The sequence below is a fragment of the Cylas formicarius genome, unplaced genomic scaffold (assembly GCF_029955315.1).
Source record: "Cylas formicarius isolate icCylForm1 unplaced genomic scaffold, icCylForm1.1 PGA_scaffold_1__22_contigs__length_36826433, whole genome shotgun sequence".
In the NCBI taxonomy this organism is placed as follows: domain Eukaryota; kingdom Metazoa; phylum Arthropoda; class Insecta; order Coleoptera; family Brentidae; genus Cylas; species Cylas formicarius.
In genome coordinates, this window is record NW_026844264.1 from 33972658 (window position 1) to 33994002 (window position 21345).

Here is a 21345-nt window from a genome sequence, read left to right on the forward strand (position 1 = left end):
CGTATGTTTCAAAATGCAGATGAGAAAATGAAAATGTTTTGGAAGTTTCTCCTTCGAAATTAGTAAAATTGCCCATAAAATCTTCTGAAATATTTTGTAATTTATAGGTTGCTTGCAAGTGACGTCACCATTACCTCTACGAACAGTTGACAGGTCCTTTTGTCAAAAATGATCTTAAATTGGGCTTACCCAGTTTTTTGAAGTTTGCTCCAAAAGTCCTCAGTGTGTTTAAAACGAATTTTGAAAATCTTTGCTAAATCTACTAAATAAGATTTTTGAGTGGAAAACTTTGTAGACATTCAAATTGTTAACATTACCAACTAATAATTTGATTGAATAATTGATGAGAGCAGCAATGTTGTTATACCAGAAAACATAATATACCCATCTTTTTTTTAGTATAAAATAATTGACTAGGGTAATTTTATAAATACTTTAAAATTGTTTACATTAACTGCCAAGAATGTGCTTAAATACATAATCTATATACTGGAAAAAAACTGTGAAAGTAAAGTTTATACTTAGAATTTTCAAATAAGCTGTACAAACGAAATTGGTGTCATCTCAAGTGAACTTAAATTTTTAATGCGATGAAAACCTAAAATTAAAATTAATGTGCATATACTATTCTTTACAACAGTATTTATTTATTCCTTCCCAATGTCAACCAATGCCGCCTTTATAAGAGATGTTCATTTTATATAAATATATACATTTCATCTGTAATATCCAAAAAAGCAAAAATTAATTTCATATTTAATTAAATAATATTTTTTATTATTATTATTTTAGTGATTATTATTATTATTATTATTATTATTAACAAGACTAGCACATTTTCTCTATTTTTGAACTTGCAATAGATATAACGTGACATATATGTTGTCTGGCTTTTACTATATGTTTTTTATATAGTCATTCTATTATTATTATTATTATTATTATTATTATTATTATTATTATTAATATCAAAAATAATAGTTTTTTTCCACTTGTGACATATATGTTATTTTGCTTTTACTACAATGTTTTTTATGTAGCTAATTTATTATTATTATAAACATCAAAAATAATACTTTTTCTCTATTTTTGGACATGCAATTGAACGTGATATATATGTTATTTTGCTTTTATCATACTTTTTTTTTAATGAACTTACTATAATTATTATTGATATAAAAAATAACACTTTTTCTCTATTTTCCGGCTCGCTACCGACAGAACGAGGCGTATTTGCGACGCAGCCCGTATATATTTCCAACTCTCCGGCTCACGTGGGCGTTTTAAGACCGCGTAACGGAAGAAAGGGGCCGCTTACTATACATGAGGTCGCCGCGAGACAAATTCATTTTTTCCATGCGTTAATCGAATGTGTTTAAGGTCGTATCGACCCGTAGAGATCTGCGTTACCGGCCGTATGTAGGAAGCCCGTCGTCGTTTCGCCACGCTTCCAGCTTGATCGTTTGCCTCGGAGCAGATCCGGTTTTCTCGATTCGCCGTCATCTCGTTTACGTTTCTTCCGCGATCCGCTTGGTGGCGCTCGATCGCCCACATTTCGAAACATTAACGTTAGGCAACCAGCGATACTCGGTAACTGTCAAAATTCAGCGTCAGCGGCAATTTGGTCATTTGTATTTCATTTAACAGAAAGTTTAGCTAAAAAAATAAAAATTATACCTGGGTAAAGAACAAATTGCTTCCGCTGTGTTGAATTTTATGGCATTTGTCATTTTGGCGTCGGACTTCGAATTCATAATATTCTAGTGTCTGAAAAAGACTTATTTTTAAAAAATCGACTTCTGATAACAAAAAGTTAAACGTAATATGTATTTTAAAGTTTTGCATTTTTTTTTTTCATAACCCGTTAAATTTCTACTTGGTGTGTGACATGGGCGAGTGCCCCGGGCCGCCGCGCCATAAATCAGCCCGTGGGGTTTCCGAAACAGTCACATGTGTTACACCGGACAAGGGAAAGTGTGAGAATTGTCTTCTCGCATGTAGGGAGCGCGCTGCTCGAACGCCCTCGACTGTGTCTCTCTCTCTTTCTCTCGCGGAAGACTCGCTTTCTTCGACGAAAGAATGTGAAACTGGATTGACTTTTCGTGGGTAATTTGCGTGCTTGCCGTAGATTATTACCGGGTTATTGAAGGCGCTGCCATCCGACGAGAAGAATTAGAAACCTGACAATTAGTCCAGGCCAGGCGGAGTCTGCTTTGGTTTTGCGTGCAAGTGAAACCACAGAATATTAAAGTTTAGAAGTGTAAAACTTGTAATCGATAAAAGAAATCTCTGTAATATCGGTCAAAAATGGGAATAGGTATAGTGTGTTCGATTATCTGTAAAAAATTTTTTTTATTAAAAACAAATAGATTTAGCAACTCAACGCTTATTTTTTAATAGCGGATATGCCTCCTCTTGCCTTAATAACACGTCTACTCGATTAGGCATAGACTTAATTAAGCTCAATATTGTTTCTTGTGGAATGTTGAGCCACTCGTAATCGAAGTTGGGGTACGAAGTCTAGCTCGAAAACCGACTTCTGTAATGTTATGTCATTGTCATGCATAAAATTGAATTATTTTCCAATGTAGCCGATATATGGTACCACATAAGGACTCCACTCTTACAGCATTCTGCAAATCGCTTTCCTGGTCTTCCTTACGCTTTTTTTCGTCGGTCACTTCCGAAAAGGCATATTCAGGTCTCATCTGAGAACAGAACAGACCCCCATTGGTCCAACGTCCACTTCAGATGATCTCGTGCAAAGCGCGAGGAGCTGGAGTAAGTTTTGGATCAATCGTAGTGTTTTTGGAGTCAGGTTATTTCCTTTCAGTCTTCTTCTCACTGTTCCCTGACTAGTAGCCACTCTTCGAATTTAATAGAACTGTTGTTGCACTCGAACCGCATTAAGGTGACGATTTCTTGGTATTGTTGACACAAAAAAGCTGTCATCACGAGCCGTTGTTGATGTTCCAGAGCGGTTAGCAAAGGATACCGTGGCATACTATGCGAACTGTCGATTTCGAAGTTCACTTGAGCAGCTTCTTGCGGTGTAGTCATCAAGCTAACAGAATTAAAAGCTGTCCAAATCGTTAAAAACGAATGATGTGAAAATTCCAGATGCAAAGGCGATTAATTGAAGTCTGGAACAAGTTTGTTACTATCACTATGAGTATTGCATGAACGCGTCTCATTTGTTTAATCGTAGCTACGCATATAAAGATCAGCACTCTTGGCAAATTTGAACTCATACTAAGGCATATTAAATTGTCTTCCAAACAGTATGTTTAATTTTTGGGTCAGATAAAATATTTCTGAAAAAGAAAAACTAAAATCAAAATTTTTTAAATTATTTCGGCAAACTGAGATGAATATTGGAAACTATTGAAACACAAAATTTATTGATTTTAAAGCGAGTTTTCCCGTACTTCGATCTTCGAGCTTTGCGCGGATGACCCCCACTCATCTATTTTGCCTTATTAGTTTATGGAGACGAATTTTGTTCACACGAAATTAAAATAAATATTTATGAAACTAATTTCTGTGATTTTTGTTCGGTATTCTGTTACGCGGTGCTATATTCTCGACTCGTTCGCCATAAAAGGGCACTACGCGAAATGTCGATAGAAAATCACAATAATCATAATTCCTCTGCTCAACTGGGGCACGGCCGTCAGAAATACGGTACCCACGTGATCGGAAAGTCTTCCGTCCACGGTCAGATGTTTAGTCAGGTGCAATACAAGGTTTATTTGTCCTCTTAACGAGGAACGATGTTTACTCTTATTAGTGAATAGGAACTCGTTTTTTTTTTCTCAAGCGCCATATTGAAGCGAATGACGCGGCGCGAAGTACAATCTCGACGTTTTCAATTTCAGAATGATCACCTGAAAATGACTTCGAGCCGGCAAGATGGCGTACAGAATTGCCGAATACGGCTGAACGAAATCCTGGCGATAATAGTGAGGAAGGAGGGGTGCCAAAGAGATCCGGGCGACTTCTGGATGTACGAAAATGGATACCTACTCTTTCAGGTGAGCGTAATATCCAAAGTTGCTTTTTCATCCAATTCATCGTCCATATCAAAATAAAAAGCTGAATTTATTCGCATATGATTTTGAGTACTCGAGTAACGATGTTTTGGAATCTTATTGCACTAATAGCATCAGAATCAGTGCCTGGGTAAAAGGGATTAGCAATAACAAAAGTGGGATCAGTACCGGAATCTTCTACATCAATTTCGTTGCTTAGTCTGTGAATATCACTCAATACAATATACAATATTCCGAAATAACCTAACAAACTCCTCTGCTAGCATCTTCTAGGAGAAACAAATATTATATTAGCAAGTTAACTAACTTAGGTTAGGTTCCCTAACGCTTGAGATTTGCTTCCTTGAGATTTGTTGCCTATACGACTTCATGGTTTCTAAATCCCTGAAAACAAACTTTTACCTTTCAGACGTATTTTATCAAAATAGCTAAAATTCTTGACTTTAAACACTAATCAACACTAATTGGGTAAATAGCCCGCAAAAAATGTGTGGTGATTTCTTTAAAAAATTAATTAAATTATTTAATGAACTAGTTCAAAAATTTTAAACCCTTTTGTGTGTCACCGACAAAAGATTTTTTGTTTAATTAACGGCTTATGAAGAAAATCAGTTAATAAAAAATTAGTCAAATTTGAGAAAGAAACAAATATAATCATCTGACAATTTGTACTTACACACTTAAACACTTTTGACGAGTCTTTACGCACCTAAAATTAATAATAGGGCGGTTTTGCATAAAAATGACACTTGCGTCATCTAGCGGACAACCTATTAAGTTAATTTAATACGGTTTTGTTGAGAAATAAAGCGTTTCTCCTCTATACGCTGATATTATTAGCTCAAAAGTCGCAATTTTTGAGTTGCGTGACTTTTAAAGCAGGGATGCGATATATACGAGGTGTATTCAAAAAGTAAGATGGCTTTTGTAATTGGGCGGTCTACGTACATTCAATCTTCGATTGTTGTTCGTTAGACGTGTTTTGTGTGCACGGCGATTTTCCGCTGTCAAAAAAAAGCATAAAATTTGGTGTAAAACATAAAATACAGTGCTGCAAAACACTTGAAATGTTGGCAACGGCATATGGTGCACCTACTTTGAACAAAAAAAAATGTTACTGTTCCAAGATGGCCGAGAAGACACGGACAACTGACCTCGCTCTGGACGTCCCAGCACTTCAATAATTGATGAAAGCGTTGAAGAAGTGAAACAAATGGTGTTCAAAAATCGTCGATTCACTATTAGATAAGTGGATGAAGACTTCGGCATGTCTATTGGGCATGAAACTTGTCATAGCGTAGCTACGACGTCAATTATGATCCTCATATGCCCAAAAAGGTCACAACTGGTGACGAATCATAGATATATGGTTATGACGTCGAAACCAGGGCCCCAGAATCGTCAAGCAAGTTTATTAAAATGTCGAGTGAGTTTTAGCCTTTTCCTTTTGTTTTCTTTGATTGTCGTGGCGTAGTACGTCAAGAGTTCTTACTACAAGGGTGTACGGTCAATAATAATTGGAGTTTGACCCCCTACGACTTTTTCCCGAAACCCATGAAAGGACGGATGTTTTGAACGACTGAGGAGAAGAAAAAATGACTGGAAGCACCCAGGGCTATATTAGAAAGTGCTTACCAGAAGTGGTTGGCACAAGTGTATTATATCCGGTGGGGAGGGGGGATTACTTTGAAAGAGACAATATTAACTTTGATGAAGAAATAAATACTTACTAAAACTTAATATACTTGATAAAACTTGAAAGTCACCTTGCTTTTTGAACACAATTCGTATTATTGCTCTTTCAGAACATCTTACAAAAACCGACAACTTTTATGAATGGATGGATGGAACTATGGATTTTTTCAAAGCTGAATTAATTAATATGATTCATATAATGAGTGAGTAGTCAGTAAGTACGTAAGTAAGTAGTTAGTAAGACCTAAAATATTTTAGAAAAAATAATAATATATACTGTGTCCCATTTAAGAAAATCGATAGTTTTTCAATTTAAAATAATGCAAATATATTGGTTTATTTTCAATTAGTTTGCGTGAAGCTATTACGTCATATTCGCTTATATTAAATATGAGTGATCTACCACTGAAAATAATGGCTAATGAAACAAACTTTAATCTATTGTTGACTCCGCCTTTATAAGGGAATAAGGTTCCCAACTTTGCATAGTTACACTTAATATATGCCCCATTCCACATAGGAAAAACGATTAATTACTTTTTGTCAAATAAAATTCAATTCTTTATGGGGGTATTTATATAGGAAAGAAATAGAACGTTTTCTGGCAAAATGTTGATTATAAAAGCTGCTAAAACAAACTCTGTTTTTTGTGTTACATACGTTACTTAATGACTTAGGTTTCCCTAAGGACATTTCCAAAATTTTAACATCCCCACTTCGAAATTAAAATTTACTGGTACAAGCAATAGAACTGTCACATTTTAACGATTTACTGGTTGCATATAGTCATTAAAAGGTAAAAAAGAAAAAGCCGACGTATACGGGTCTCGTCAAAAGTGTGTCGAAACAAATCAAACCTCGCGCAATTTATCGGACAGTTATGTCGCGTAAATTGCGGAACTTTCTTCGAAAACGTTCCGCAGAGCGGATAATTTAGTATAATTGCGAGGTTACGATGTCGATAATGACAGTTCCAAGCTCGCAAAATAAAGACGTCATTTCAAAACAAGAAGACACAACTTAGGTGGGTGAGTGTCCTTTGCTGATCTGCCCAAAAAGGTAGAAAGAAAAATAAGAAGAAGAAGGTTGGTTTCAAATCACCGATTTGGCAATTATCAGGGCAGTTTGAGGATAATCTTTCAGGTGGAATAGACTTGAGAAAGGGAAAACAGCAAAAGCAACCTGAAGAACAAAATGGATATAGAAAAAAGAAGTTAATCTTTTTAGATCCTCAGAAATATTATTATGAATGATTATTATAATTTTTAATCTACAACAGTCACTGAAAGGAAACTCTATCGCTAGCGGATATACAGGGCGACCCACTAAAAAGCTGGCATATAAGAAATGGACGCGATCGGACAGTGACGTTTTTCGAACGTCCATGAATCCGAATAAGTGTCCAAAATTTGAAGCTGTCGATTTGAAATTTGGGACGCTCGTGGAGTTTGGATCTACAAAGATATTAAGGGGGGGGGGGGCTGGGGGGTCGGGAAGTATTTAAAAAAATGAAAAACCGCATTTGCAATTCTGAAACTAGTAGACGCGCGAGATCTGAGCTAATAACTTTTACTCCTGATGACTTTTTAAAAACGTACAGAGTGAAAAAAAACTGAAAAATGAGTTATTCTTCTAAGGTCTTTTAAGGTCATGACTAGAAGACGATGTATCAGTTTAACCTGTTTAGATGGCTCTAATTTTTCTATTTGACGTTTTCACATATTGTACACGGTGTTCGGCATAGAAAACATAGGTGCAGGTCTTAATTTTTCAGATACGGAGAGGTAAAGGTTTCAAAAATAATATATATCAGTGGTGTACCATCAAAGTCTGCCAAAATAGAGCGCTAAAATTCCGTACACCCTGCACTGGTGTATTTTAAAAAAATTGTGGTAAACTAAATAATGCCTCTTGATACATAGTACATATTTGCCAAATTTCAAAAAAATATATTTTATTTTTCATAAATTTAGCACCCTGTATCTCATAAGTTGAGACGTTCATATGGAGTTTTCTTTTTAAAATGGACCCAAAAATGGCCCTGTTAATTATTGACATTGAATATTAGGAAACCCCCTGTATAATACTCGGCATTTTTTAAAATCAAAATTAGGCACGCGAATCAAATCCCGATCCAAATTGAATTACGCCCAATCAATCTCTTTCAATTGCCGCGTTAATCGACCTTTTTACTGCCTTTTATTTGCCATAAAAGTGACGATAATTCGACTTTACGGTTCTGCGCGCAAACATACAGAGTTCGTTTTTCAACGGCTTCATTTTCAATTATTAACTGGCGAATTAGAATTCGGCGTCTAATTTTTTTTCTCTGCTTTCGTTATACAAGGAAAGTCTCAATGTTTTCAACGCCGCCTGGAATCTAAATCGTTCTTGCCAACGTTAATAATAATAATATATAAATAAATGTTTTATTTGCCAAAACAATATAGGGGGTATCCGATAATCTTGAAAATAAATGTCGTTATTATACATATAATTTTGGATTGTTGCTTTTGTGTCACATGAGGAAGGGGTTTTGGTAAACTGTCTACTGTGATAACTTGCATTGTCCATTACAATGACGCTCTTAGGAGGAATGTTTTTTAACTAGTTTGTTTTTAAACCAACTTTCAAGTAAATCAGCGGTGGTGTCTTCATGGCAATCCAGAGAAGAACCTTTAATAATTTTCGCAGACAGAGAAAGTCCATTTGGAATCCAACCATCTTTAGAGCCAGCATGCAAAATAGTTATTCTTTTACCTCGTTTTGATTGCTCGTTTGTTTGTCAGCATCGCTTCTTTTTTTCCTCGCTTAAATGGGATTTTTCACAATTTTCCATACAGTTGATGTTATTGGCACCACCTTCAACGAGTGTCAAATAAACATTGTTTATAAATTCCTTAGTCTCAATAGAATAGTGTTTTCTACATTTGGGCAGGAGCATCTCCTGAGATACACTAGACTCGCACATATTTTGCATAATTCGCACACGATTCAACACACGCTGTATTACACACGAAATAAGAATGATTACTAATAAACTTAAACTAAGTAGTATACCAAACTAAGGAATATTAAACACAGGTAGGTATAAAATTATTTTCTATTACGGACCACAACTTTACCTGAATTTAAATTCCGAAACTTTGGGTAATAATCTTGTTGCATTGTATGTTAATGACCACCCTTGGATAATCCCATTCAAAAGAAATTGGTCACTTTCTTATATCTATGAACAGACTATACCTCGACATTCTTGAGGAAGTCATTTCAGCACATAACGTCCCTCTCTGTCCACTCCAGTCCAGTCCAGATTTATTTAAAACGGATTTTTTAGTTATAATCTTTTCCATCAAGGCGCGATCGTGGCCATTGTTATAAGCGTGGGGATAAAAGAATGAAAGGCAGACATTTTATCTGTTTAAGAGTAATTAAGTAAAATTTGCGAATTTTTAACATCTGAGTATTTACACTATATTTAGTAGACATTTTGTGCTACCAGATTGGTTGAATGTAATCGAATTAATTTTATATTCGACAGCATTTTCTTATACACATCTTTTTATACTGCAATCATATTTCGCTTAAATGGATATTTCTGATGGGTTTCGGTCGCAAAGATTGCGGAAATGATGGGCCCCATCCGCTCTCGAAAAAAAGGCCTCTCCAAGGTCGTAATGCACAGAACTACATTGATGTCACGTCTGTCTCACGCAATCAGAATTTTTAACGCCAATTGACGTCTTAAAAATTATAATTATAAACCAAGCATGGTTAAAATTTATTAATAATTTATTGATATGAGAATAATTGTACTTCCATATTACGTACAGCCGATACGTTGAATAACAATTGAATAATCATTGATGAGAAACAAACTTCGTTTATACCAAAAATTCCTGGGCCAAAGCTGGTAACATGTTTAATATGGTGCATTTAATATTTCATGTGGCCAGCAGGTATATAGATCGTTTATTTGTGGTATATACCACGTCTAACTATAAAAAAAAGTATAAGCTATATGCAATTTACAATAAATACGAGGGCAGCGCCAAAATTTCCCGGCCCGAATATGAAAGAAACAAAGTAGAGTAACAATTTTTTATTATTTTAAAAATATTCTTTTGGTTTGTCTGCAAAATGAGCTAAAACAGCCTCGTTTAACTCAAGTTCGTCGTTAAACCGCCGTCCACGTAAGTCCTTTTTCAAATATCCAAACAAATAATAGTCGCTGGGGGCCACATCTGGACTATAGAGCGGATGATCTATCTGTTGGAACCCACACTCTAAAATGTCAGCTTGTGCAACACCAGCAGTATGGACAGGTGCATTGTCATGCAAAAGACGCACGCCCCTGGTCAGTTTTCCTGGCCGTTTTACACGTATGCAGTCTCGCAATTTATCTACCTAAATGATCACGCAGGATTGGACGAACACTTGTATCAGAAACCGTAGTAATTTCTGAGATTTCCTTGACCTTTAAACGTCGATCACTCAATACCACCTCTTCCACAATCGCAACAATATCTTCCGTTATGACCTCCACTGGTCGACTGGTTGAATCATCTTCAAGGGACTCCTGCCCCATTCGAAAACGTTTTGCTCATTCCTTCACTACAGAATACGAAGGGGAATTTTGACCGTACACACCATCCAGTCTCATACTCAATTTGCGTCATTTGCGACATTTTTTCTGACACGTCTTGTTTAAAATGCTGTCAATAAAAAACTATTTGACGCAAGACTTCAATTTTTTTGCAGCCTACTAAGATAAATATTTAAAAGAAGGCCGGGAAATTTTGACGCCAATCTCGTAGGTATGAAAACGTAATACGTAACAGACCAAACAGACAGACCAAAAATTGGAGGATAATAAAATATAAAAGCAAATTTTAGTTAAAAAAACAATGCTTTTAGTGTAAGAGAATCAAAAGTAATTATTCCTAAGTTATTAGAGCTGTTATGGTGTTGTGTTCAGCTGTTTTCCAAGTGACATTATACAGTTATCTGTAGACATATTTTTCATTGAAAGGATTACAATATGTAATCATGAGTGGAGATATTCCTTGGTGGCATTTGTTTTAATTTAATGATTACATTTGTGAACATCAATTTCTAATAAAACTGAATGGTCGTAATCAATCAATATATCTGTTCCGTTGATTCCAATCTCACCCTTACCCTTCAAAGGATACAAAAAATCAGGCTACCAAAATTATATAAAATCAGTGTTCAAAATAAAAACATCCGTCAAAAAGTTTAACTTTGCAGTCCTGTGTAATCAGTAAAAATCGATTCCATTTTTTGTCTAGAAAGATTTTTTTTCCATACAAAGCTCACGTTCTTTACTATGGTCAAAATTGGTCCCCCATTATGGTAGCGGTCGCGATATTAAAGGCCGATAGCGATCGTAGATAACTGAATTGGATAATCTCCTGGAAAGTTCCGCTGCGGGCTAAGTAGATAATCGAACGGCAATAACCTGTCGTTAATTCTTGTCCGTTGTCATCGGTGAAACTCGCAATTATTGAAATACAGAGAACGGTCGTGACGTGCTGAAAAAGCCAGGATTTTTGAATATTAAATAATTTAACTTCCGTGGTTTAATAAATTCATAATTACTTCGATTTTATGGGAAATATATTTAAAAATAAATATTCTTTCTTTTTAAACTAATGAATCACAGATACACGTGCAAGTTTTTGGAGAACTAGGAACTCGATTAAAATACATTCTTAATATCCAATCTGCTGAAAAATACAACTTCTAATTCTGTGAATTGACTTAACTCTAAAATTAAGTTAACTGTAATTAAGGTAACCGTCACCTTCGTGGTCTAAAAACTTCAGCATTAGATATTTATCGCATTGAAAATCGAAATCCCCTCATTTAACTCCGCCCTCCTCAAACAATATACAGGTAAGTACAGAGTAAAATGCGAGCCAGTTTCAGTCAAGCTCTCAAGAAGCCAACAGGATTATTGGCGAAACGTCAGCAAGTTCGACTCAACAAAAACCGACGCAGGAGAAATCCAGAAGTTTCGTAGATCCATGCCTATCTCACAAATGCAATCTGGAAGTGTGATAAGACAGACGAAGTTCCTATTGGAATCCTTCCTGGCATTTAAAGTGACTTAGATGAGTCTGCAGCAAACATTGAAAACCTGGAGAAGAAAACTGGAACTTGAGGAAAGTGATCAAAAATGGTGACCTAGTATTAACATTGCATGAACTAAAGCGGCAGAGGGACAAACTGAAGATCTTGAACTGAATTAAAAGGTGGAGAGCACGGGTATTTAGAAAAAGGAAACTACAAGAGAGATATACACAGCAGAGTTCGATAAAGCAAGAGAGTAAGTTAAGTACATCAGAAGAAAGAAGAAGCATGGTCGACGCAGTGAAGATGGACTTTCTGAGAATGGCGCGGTGAATATAAAGGATGCGAGCACTTCAGGGATGTTACAGGACAGAAAAATGGGAGAGAAGAGATGCCCACAAAGACCAATGCAGTATGGTTTTCAAAACCTGCAACTACGTAGATAGATCATATATACCAATGTATGAGAAGAACATTGGGTCATGCAAAAAACCTTCACACACAGGCCCATACCCTTATGGATTGCCATATCATCATCGGGCAAAAAAATAATCGATTATCCTCCTCCTTTGTTAACAGCGAGGTAAAACCATCCAATCTCAAATCACTGATTAACCACATGTGGCCTGCATTCTCTCAAATAATTTCCACATTGAAGATACTTTTACTAATAAAAAGACAAAATTCCGTTTAAGATACCAAGAGTTTGCAGTATTCTGGGCATGCTTAGAACATGCTTAGACTTAAGACTACGACAAATACACCCACCAGCAGTTGCCGATTACACTAAACTAACAAAGAAACTAAAATTATTGCATCTGATCTAACCTACCAAAGAATCTTAACCACAACTCCTTGTCGCTCCAATGTCCCTCCTTTAGCTTACCTTTCAGTTAAGCTCTGAAGAAACCAACAAAATGACGGGGTAAAAGTCAGCACGTTCGAACAAGTGTTACAAATACATTGGGATGACCTATTGGCTTTCTACCAAGCTATTGGGCTATCCAAACGAAACCATTGCCCAACTGGGTTTGAGTAGCACAACCACTATGGTCCTTCTGAGGCTGTAGTGTGGGCTACTATTCTCCTACACAAATAAAGTACATATGTAACGCGACTTATTTTTCATTCCTTTCCAGGGCCTTCTCTCTTCGAATTCCGTATGCTGGTGGAACAACGCCCTAAACGGAGCCACCCAGAACCTGGTGTACTATGGATACGTCAACCCTGGAGCTCTGCTCGTCGGGGCGGAGACCTGCGCCCTGGAGGTATTGCGGAACGCGTGGGCCAGAAGGGTACTGCAGCCTCCGCCAGGGTATCAGATCATCGCTGTGGGTACGTAGAAAGTTTAACTCCACAAACTCGACCAAGATAGTGGCTCCGATGGTCGTTCAATATGTCCATTAAAAAACATTAAAAACTAAAATTTGAAATTATCTTTACAGTTTCTATTAACAAGAAATATTAAAAAATCATAAGTTTATCAAATGTTTTGATAAAAACACGGTGCTGTCGAAACAATTGTCATGTGAAAATATATAATTTCTTGGAAATCTGAACTTATCTATTTTGATAAATGGATTTTCATCAGCTAAAAGCCACGTCAGTTCAATTATCTTTTAAGTTTTTATTGACAAAAAATATTAAAAAATCGTTAGTTCATCTTAGTGCCCAAGAAGTTAGTGAAATATCTAAAAAATGTATTCATTTAAAACATTACAAACCTAGTTTCAAATTAGTTTTTAAATTTTTTTAACACTCAAATATTTTCGATACCGTTGGCAGAGGACATCGAGTACTGCAGCGCGACACCCGTCGCGCAGACGCAATGGACGCCCCTTCCGGAAGCCGTCTGCGCCGTAGTCCTCAAGCTATCTAGTCAAGGAAGACCTGCGGGCATCGAGACCATACGGGAAGCCCTGATCCTGACGTTCCCGCACGTGTCTCCGCCCGGCGAGCAGGCCATATACGACACCCTCGTCCAGCTTACGAAGGAACGGAAGCTGTACAACACCTCCAACGGCTACTACATCGTGACGCCAGAGTAAGACATCGCTAGTGGACGATCGAAGAGTTACAAATATCCCCTTTAGGAAGAAGAGGTCGCGGAGCCAGTCGCGGACGAAGAGGGATCCCGACGCTTTGGGCAAAACGATGCTCATGTCGACTGAGGAGGCGATGGCGATGGTGCACGGCGACATGGCGACGCTGCGCGACGGCAATGTCACCCACCAGTGCATCCAGACCAACTTGGCCGACGTCATATGCGGAGGTGATTCTACTCTAACCACTAACAACAGCGATCAACCTCGACTTCTTCGTTCCAGGCAACGCGAGCGACAAGATCCTCTACCCGAGGACCAAGAGGAGGTCGTCTTCGTTCCCTGCTCCCAGAAGCCCCGACCGTCGCGGCTCCTTCAGACTGTGGAACTCGAACCGGCGCCTGCGTCGCTCCGCGTCCACCAGGACGATCCACAAGCAGCAGCATTACGTCGACACGAGCAGCAGCACCGAATACCCAAACAGCGGCGACTCGACGCCGACCCCGAGGAAGGAGTCGCTGCTGTCGCGGCTGTTCAGGCGCTCGAAACGCTCCCAGTGTCACATAGCGACCTTCGGCGGCCAGTTCCCTCCGACGGAATGGTTCAACACGAAGACCGTCCACCTGCACAGCGTCGGCACCCAGACATGTAACGAGAAAGACACCGGGCTGGACATAGAGGCCTACCTGGAGACCTCGTGCAGAGTGAGCAGCAGGTCTTCCAGTTTGCCGCGTCGCCACAAACGCCATCCGTCGCTGGACTCTTCCCCGTTGTCCACCCTGCCCAGAAAACCAGGAGTGAGAAGTCGCGACCGGAGCAGAGGACGCCCTCCCAACGCTGAGCACATCTACGAATCCCTGAAAGCTAGTCAGCGTTACGAGGAACCTGCTGCCAGCATAGACAACAGCGGCCCGAGCAGCATAGAGTCTCATAAGGGAGGCTCCGCGACGAGCGGACCATCGAGTCTCGAGTCGCACAAAACGGTGATCGACGCGAAGGAGCACCAACAGTTTACTGTGCAGGTGACAACGACGACTACGTCCTCGAACCAAGCGGGCAACGCGAAGATATTCGTGCAGAACTCGCCGACGGTGAGATCGGTCATCACGTTCGACAACGGCCAGGAGGAGAAGCCCAACTTGGTGATCGTCAACGGAGGAAACGAGACGAAGGAGGATCCTAAGTCGACGAAGAACACCAACCAAGACACGATGAACAACCGGAAGATGTCGCTGCAGTTGCCTACGAGGGACGGGTTGAATTTTCACAACCTGATCAAGAACGTGGAGTCGAGCACGAAGAACTCGTACCCGTCGAGCCCCACCAAGAGCTACGACGGCCTCGGGATGTACCTGAAGAACGACAAGAACAACGCGATCGGGTCGGAACCGAACATATGCTGCAAGGAAAGGGAGCAGAAGCAGGAGTTTCCAAGCATCGGCGATCTGTCGTTCAACTTCACTAGCCTGGCCGCGCAGAAGATCCTGCGCGGAGTTAGCATAAACAGCGTCGACACGCTGGTCGAGTTGAGCATGGCCGCCGGTGCCGAGAAGCAGAACAACTGCGACGTCGTCCATACCGATTTCGGCATGTTTTAGGGGGGTGGCTATTTTTGGCTCGGTTTTAAAAAGAAAGCTTCATATGTAATATGTAATAAACAGCTTAACTCTTGAGAAACAGGTCGGTAGAGTTTCAAACAAAAAAAAAAAAAACTGCAGTACCGCCTAGATATTTGGCACATTTGTGCTCGTATTTTTTAAAAAATAGGCCAGTGGCTTGCGTAAAATAAAAATTATTCTTACAATCTCCAGTCGTTTCTAAAGAAATTAAATTTTTTGATATTTTTCAATTTGACGTACGGTTCTCGCTTAAAAAATAAAAACCATGTCGTTAATATGACAGCGTGCGGAGAAACAGACAGGCTCGAAAAATATTAAGAGACCAAATCTGCTTATAGATGAATGCAAACGTCATTATTTCTTTTTTAAGGAAATCAAATAACATTTATGTTAAGAGTAAGTCGTCCCTGCGCTAGTTAAATCGAGAACCATTTATTGTGAAAAAGAAAATGTCTATTTAAAACAAAATATCTAGTTTTTGGTTACTGTCCTTGAATGAATCCATGTCCATGAATAATAAAAGATTCTGATTAAAGAAACGCTACCTACTGTTAATAATGTTTAGCAAAATGGTCTGTTAATAAATTAATAACAACTTTTTTGAAAAAAAAAAGTATAACGTAGGAACTAGATAAAAGTGTTAAAAGTGTGTTCCACCTTCAAGAATACCCATTTCAGCTCTTTTCCTCATATTCTCGCGCACTCTTTGAAGTATACCTCAAGCCTTTTATATTAAATATATATGATCCTTCAACTCTTCTGTAGTGTTGACTCCTCCTGCTCCTCCACGTGGCTCACAACCCGGGGTGGGTCTTAGCCGACTTGACGATGCGCCTCCATTGTTGTCTGTCGTTCATTAGGTCTAGTGCGTTATCGACTTCCATTATTTTTAGGTCCTTCTCGATGTTATCCCTCCAGCGAAGGCGAGGCCGACCTAGTGGTCTTTTTCCTTCGGGTGCCTCTTCCCATGCTAGCTTGGCTATTCGGTTGTCTGGAAGTCTTTTCACATGTCCGGCCCATTGTAGCCTTCTCGCTTTTATTTCGTTGATGATATTGGGGTCTTTGTATAGTTCATATAGCTCCCTGTTCTTGCGTATACGATATCTACCGGTTGTTATATCAGTGACCGGCCCATAGATTTTTCTCAGTACTCTCCGTTCAAAAACCCTGATCCGCTCTTCGTTGGCCACTGTAAGTGTCCAAGTCTCGCATCCATACATTATTACGGGTCTTATTATGGTTTTATATATGGATAGTTTAGTCGTGCGTGTGAGATTTTTTGATTTAAGAAGGTCATGTAGCGTTGATAAACATCTATTACCAGCTTGTATCAGCGTTTTCTGAGAGTGTTGTTCCTAGATATTTGAACTTTTTCACCCGCTCAAAGTTATAGTCACCCATTGTGATGTTTTGTCCTACTCTATCTCTCCTTTGGTTGTTTCTAGTTGTGTACATATATTTAGTTTTCCCTTCGTTGATCTTCAATCCCATATTTAGTGCCTGTTTCTCGAAGTTGGTGAAGGTCTCCTTGACGTTAAGTCTACTACTACCAATCACGTCTACATCGTCTGCAAATGCTAGCAGTAGCTTTGGGCCATTATTGCGAAACATTGTCATTGGAGCCTTTATCTCCGCTTTTCTAACCACGTATTCTAAGGAGATGTTGAATAGCAAAGGTGAAATGGCATCGCCCTGCTTGAGGCCGTTGTTGACTTCAAAAATATCTGAGAGTTCTTGCCCGATCCTGACCTTGTTCTTCGCTCCATTGATACAAATTTGTGTTAGGCGTATCAGTTTTTTGGGGAAACCGAGTTCCTCCATAACTTCCCAAAGTTTTACCCTGCAAACGTTATCGTAAGCTTGTTTGAAGTCCACAAACAGTTGATGTAATTCTTTATTAAATTCCCAGCACTTCTCCATTATTTGCTTAATGGTGAACACCTGATCTATAGTTGACCGGTCTTTTCTGAATCCACACTGATATTCGCCCACTATTTCGTTGGCGTATGGCTTAAGTCTGTCGAGGAGTATGTTGGCTAAGATTTTATATGCGGTTCAGCAAAGCTATTCCGCGGTAGTTACCACATATCATTCTGTCCCCTTTGTAGTGTGACTGGGGTGCAATAAACGAGACTTTTGAGATGCCCCCATAAGAAAAAGTCCAAACCTAGGGGGCCATTGCGGGTCTGTCGCGACTTACCAATCGATCATTTAATGTGTTATTTAAATATTCTCTTATTAGTGTGCTCTTATCCTGTGCCAAATTAAATATTGAACTTTCAAAACATTTAGCGAAAACTGTTTTCGATGTTTAAGTTCTTCAACTGCATGGAGTATTGAAAGAAATCAAGAAATTAAACTTGTTTGGGAATGATTGGAGATTGTAACAATAATTTGTATTTTAAGAAACATCAGTACCCGAAATACATAAATACTTGATACATAGCACATGTGTGGAAAATTTCATAAAAATATCTAAAGTGATATTACATTACAGATATTAAAACAATATATTTTATTTTTGAAAACTTCACCACCATGTATCTCAAAAGTTAAGACCTTCGGGATATACATTCATATGAAGTCTTCTTTTTACGATGGACCCTGTATTAGCGTGCAAGTCGTGAAACTGCCGTATCGGACTTCTTTGCAAAAGAGAATTCCTACGCGTGTCCTTTGTTTCAACAACGTGATGAGGTTCGGCATTCTAACCTCACAAAAACGTAGAATAGTAACGCCACGGACCACCGAACAAATTTTTATCGGTCGACTCATAAAGTGTATGGGTAAAGTCGGGTATATTATACCACTTAACATATTAACATGGTTTCTGATTATTTCTTCAAATTCAATGAAATTCGAAATGAGATCTTTTATCATATTTCTATCAAAATGCACAATGCTTTTATATCAAACCTTGCAAACGGTTTTTTTTTTAATTGCCACAGAACAGACAAAACAAATTAAAATTAAACACAGAATTCACAAATGACGATTTGGAGAGAATGCATATATAATGAAGGCGTATCCGGCAACGTTCTCTTCTATGAAAGCGCCAGTCATTTCAGAATTTTTTAGGAGAATCTCTACCACCTGCAAATTAGCAACGTCATATTAACACCCCGTTCTTCGCTAGCAACTGTCCCAACGTTTTTTTTTCCTTTCGTGGAAATAATCTTCCGGTTTTTCTTCTGAAGCGTAGGAAACCAGGACTGGTCCTGGTCCTTGTCTAAGTTCTCGAAAATATATGTGATATCGATTCTGGATAGTATTGGATGCATCTTTATATAACTATAGAACCACGCTTTACCGGTCATCCCTTTTATTCTGTTAAAGTGATGGGGTAGGGCATTTTTTTTTGCAAACTGGAGCTCTTCGTATAGCCTTGACGGGGAGGGCAAAAAATTATTCTTCCATTTTCAGAACTTGATCTACATCTGTACACAGCAGGTGTCTCTTGCAGATTTTATATTTACTTCTATCCTCTGACCGCTGCCTATATTCGGCAATAAGTTCGAAATTATCTTATTTATTCTTTTAATAAAAAGTGAGGTTAGGATAAATTTAACTCACCCGATATATAGCAAAATTCCTGTAATTAAGAAAACTAATAGGCTCTCAGTAGAACATACTTAATTCACACCATAAAGAACGTACTACATAAACACGTTTTGTGGAAATATCAGAACAATATACCCGACTTAACCATAAACAAAAAATAAAAAATCAAAAACTTAACCAAATATTGGACACAATAGATACAAGAAGTGGAAGCAAGATGAACAATCTATAAAATAGATTTTTGTTCTTTAAAATTCGACAAATGTGATACGTTCGTTGGCGTTAAAAAGATTTATTCAATTGACACTTTCACAGGCGATAGCTAATGAGTGTACTTAAAAATTGGGCACGTAATATCGGCAATATTTTAAATACCAATATTTTTGTTGTCGGCCACTGGCTCGGCGAACTTGGGAAAATATCCTACGACGTCTTATGTTAACTTTCCGCCCCGAAAGTGCGCTTTAGGACGCAATCGTCTCGACAGAATGGCCGTCGGATCACCACGTTATCCCGAAAAGTAACCAAACGTCCGAAACGAATTACAAAACTGCTTAAATTGATATCCTTATTGTTTCTTATTCGACGTATATTTGTGTATATTTATTAACGATACAACATAACCTAAACTGTAAAATAACGGAACTCTATTTTGTAACCTAATGTTTGTACAGTATAGAAATTAGACGCGTGCTTTACACAGTATGAGTTTCAATTTCCCGCCAATTTCATACCAAATTCTATAACCTAGGCGAACGATCATACTAATCATATCCCACTGTTTTTGAAACGTATTAAGAAGAAGAAGAATGATTTTTGGTATTAAAGCTTCAATGCTTCTTCTGACACTAATGGGCGGGTGTTTATTAGAAGGTAATTTTCTAAAGGAATTTATAATCAATAAAAAAAAATTTCAGACGTACTAGGAGGGAAAATTATTGAGTGAGAGAAAAGCAACAATCTCTTATACGGGCATATCTACCTAGGTTTAATTGCTTTTGTTTAATTTATTTTAGGGTCAATCAATCATCAAATGGTCAAAATCACAGGAAAAGCGAACCAAAAAACAGTTTAAAGAATTCAATCAACTCTCTTCCCCCCCCTGCCTAACCAATCGACGCGTCGATTGCACAATTTAATATAGATCGCTCTGTCGCTATGAAGTTAAGGCAGATTGGTCCGCGCTCCTGCTCGTAGATGGCGCTGGCGGCATTATTAATGGGAACATGGAATATCGCGATTCGGCTATAGAAGTCTAGAATCTTGTCTTGTGCGCCAATAATCTTAAAAAAAACATCGGTATCGGGTGTTTGCCACTTGGAACATATTTTACTAAAGGACTCGTAACCTAAACAACCTTCATGTGTTCGGATTATAGAAATTTGAATCCAACAATGATTTTATTCGAATACGTAGCTTACAGAAGACGAAAACCTGAAAAATAAGTTTTCGAAATATTTCTAATAACATTTTTAATAAAAGTTCTCGAAAATCGAACAACGCGCTTAGGATACATGATTATTTTAAAAAATAGTGGGTCCATCTAGACGTCCGGCAAGCCTGCCCTTAAATCCACAATATTTTTCGGCATGTTTTGTGTACTCAAAAGAAAATTAATTGCTGGTGCATCCCCACGAGTTTTTTTCAGCTTAGACGTTTGGTGCCGTAAAATTGATTCTCGAATTGTTGGTTCATATTTTTTCGATGGCACGGTGAATAGCGAACGGTAAATAGCAATTGCTACTGAAATTTTGGATGATTTTCTAGATGAGCTTGACCTCATAAGTATGCAGAATCTCCAAATAGATTGCTACAAATTCTTGACCACCTAGGTCACCAGATATAACCTCACTTGATGGTCGACTTTTAAATAATCAATTTTATAAGGAAAGATATTAACACCTTGATGTTTTAAATAGAAATATATGCTCACAAATGTATTGAAGTACGACGTGCTGTTTTATTTCGCAAGCACCCATAGCCATCTGGTCTAAAAGAGGAATGTGCTGATTATTCGGTTATTTTCTATTTTAGGCTAACATTGCATATGACCTTTTTAGTTCTGTTGGTGATTTAGGAACCCTAGAGTGAAAAATATACAGGGCATTCTATTTAAAAAGAGCACATTTTCCTAAACCCCGCATTGTTTTGCTGTTTTCAGCAGAAAATGCTACTAGTGTGTTAATTTAACCGGCTTTGCATATCTACTCATAACAAAGTTACCAATGTGAACAACTAATTTAAATCATCTTATCTTTTTTATCATTTTATTTTCATTAT

General features: G+C 38.0%; 3 protein-coding genes across 8 annotated transcripts in view; 1 reads left to right on the plus strand and 2 right to left on the minus strand.

Moving 5' to 3' along the window:
* LOC132696719 (uncharacterized) overlaps positions 1-1987 on the minus strand; it is a 31067-nt gene extending 29080 nt beyond the window's left edge. For 3 of the 4 annotated variants that reach the window (XR_009618069.1, XR_009618070.1, XM_060661709.1), the window contains exons 1-2: positions 1678-1987; positions 1411-1594 (exon numbers count right to left, since the gene is read on the minus strand). Coding sequence is in view for 2 of the 4 variants with exons in the window: in XM_060661709.1 (XP_060517692.1) it covers positions 1411-1594; positions 1678-1845 (352 nt within the window). In the remaining 2 variants the exon portion in view is untranslated. Of the gene's footprint in view, positions 1-1410 lie in introns of all 4 variants that reach the window. The other variant, XM_060661710.1, reaches the window with a different exon arrangement.
* Positions 1-19756, plus strand: part of LOC132696717 (storkhead-box protein 2) — a 71321-nt gene extending 51565 nt beyond the window's left edge. For 2 of the 3 annotated variants that reach the window (XM_060661704.1, XM_060661706.1), the window contains 5 exons: positions 3879-4034; positions 12983-13178; positions 13629-13887; positions 13937-14115; positions 14171-19756. In XM_060661704.1, coding sequence (XP_060517687.1) covers positions 3894-4034; positions 12983-13178; positions 13629-13887; positions 13937-14115; positions 14171-15483 — 2088 coding nt within the window. In that variant the 5' untranslated portion in view covers positions 3879-3893 and the 3' untranslated portion in view covers positions 15484-19756. The remainder of the gene's footprint in view (positions 1-3878; positions 4035-12982; positions 13179-13628; positions 13888-13936; positions 14116-14170) is intronic. The other variant, XM_060661707.1, reaches the window with a different exon arrangement.
* On the minus strand, positions 16299-17596 carry LOC132697176 (uncharacterized). Its single transcript, XM_060662470.1, has 3 exons — positions 17587-17596; positions 16902-17540; positions 16299-16693 (listed from the first exon to the last, which is right to left on the minus strand). The coding sequence occupies exons 1-3, from the start codon at positions 17594-17596 to the stop codon at positions 16299-16301; spliced, it is 1044 nt and encodes a 347-aa protein (XP_060518453.1).
* Positions 19757-21345: the final 1589 nt, after the last annotated feature.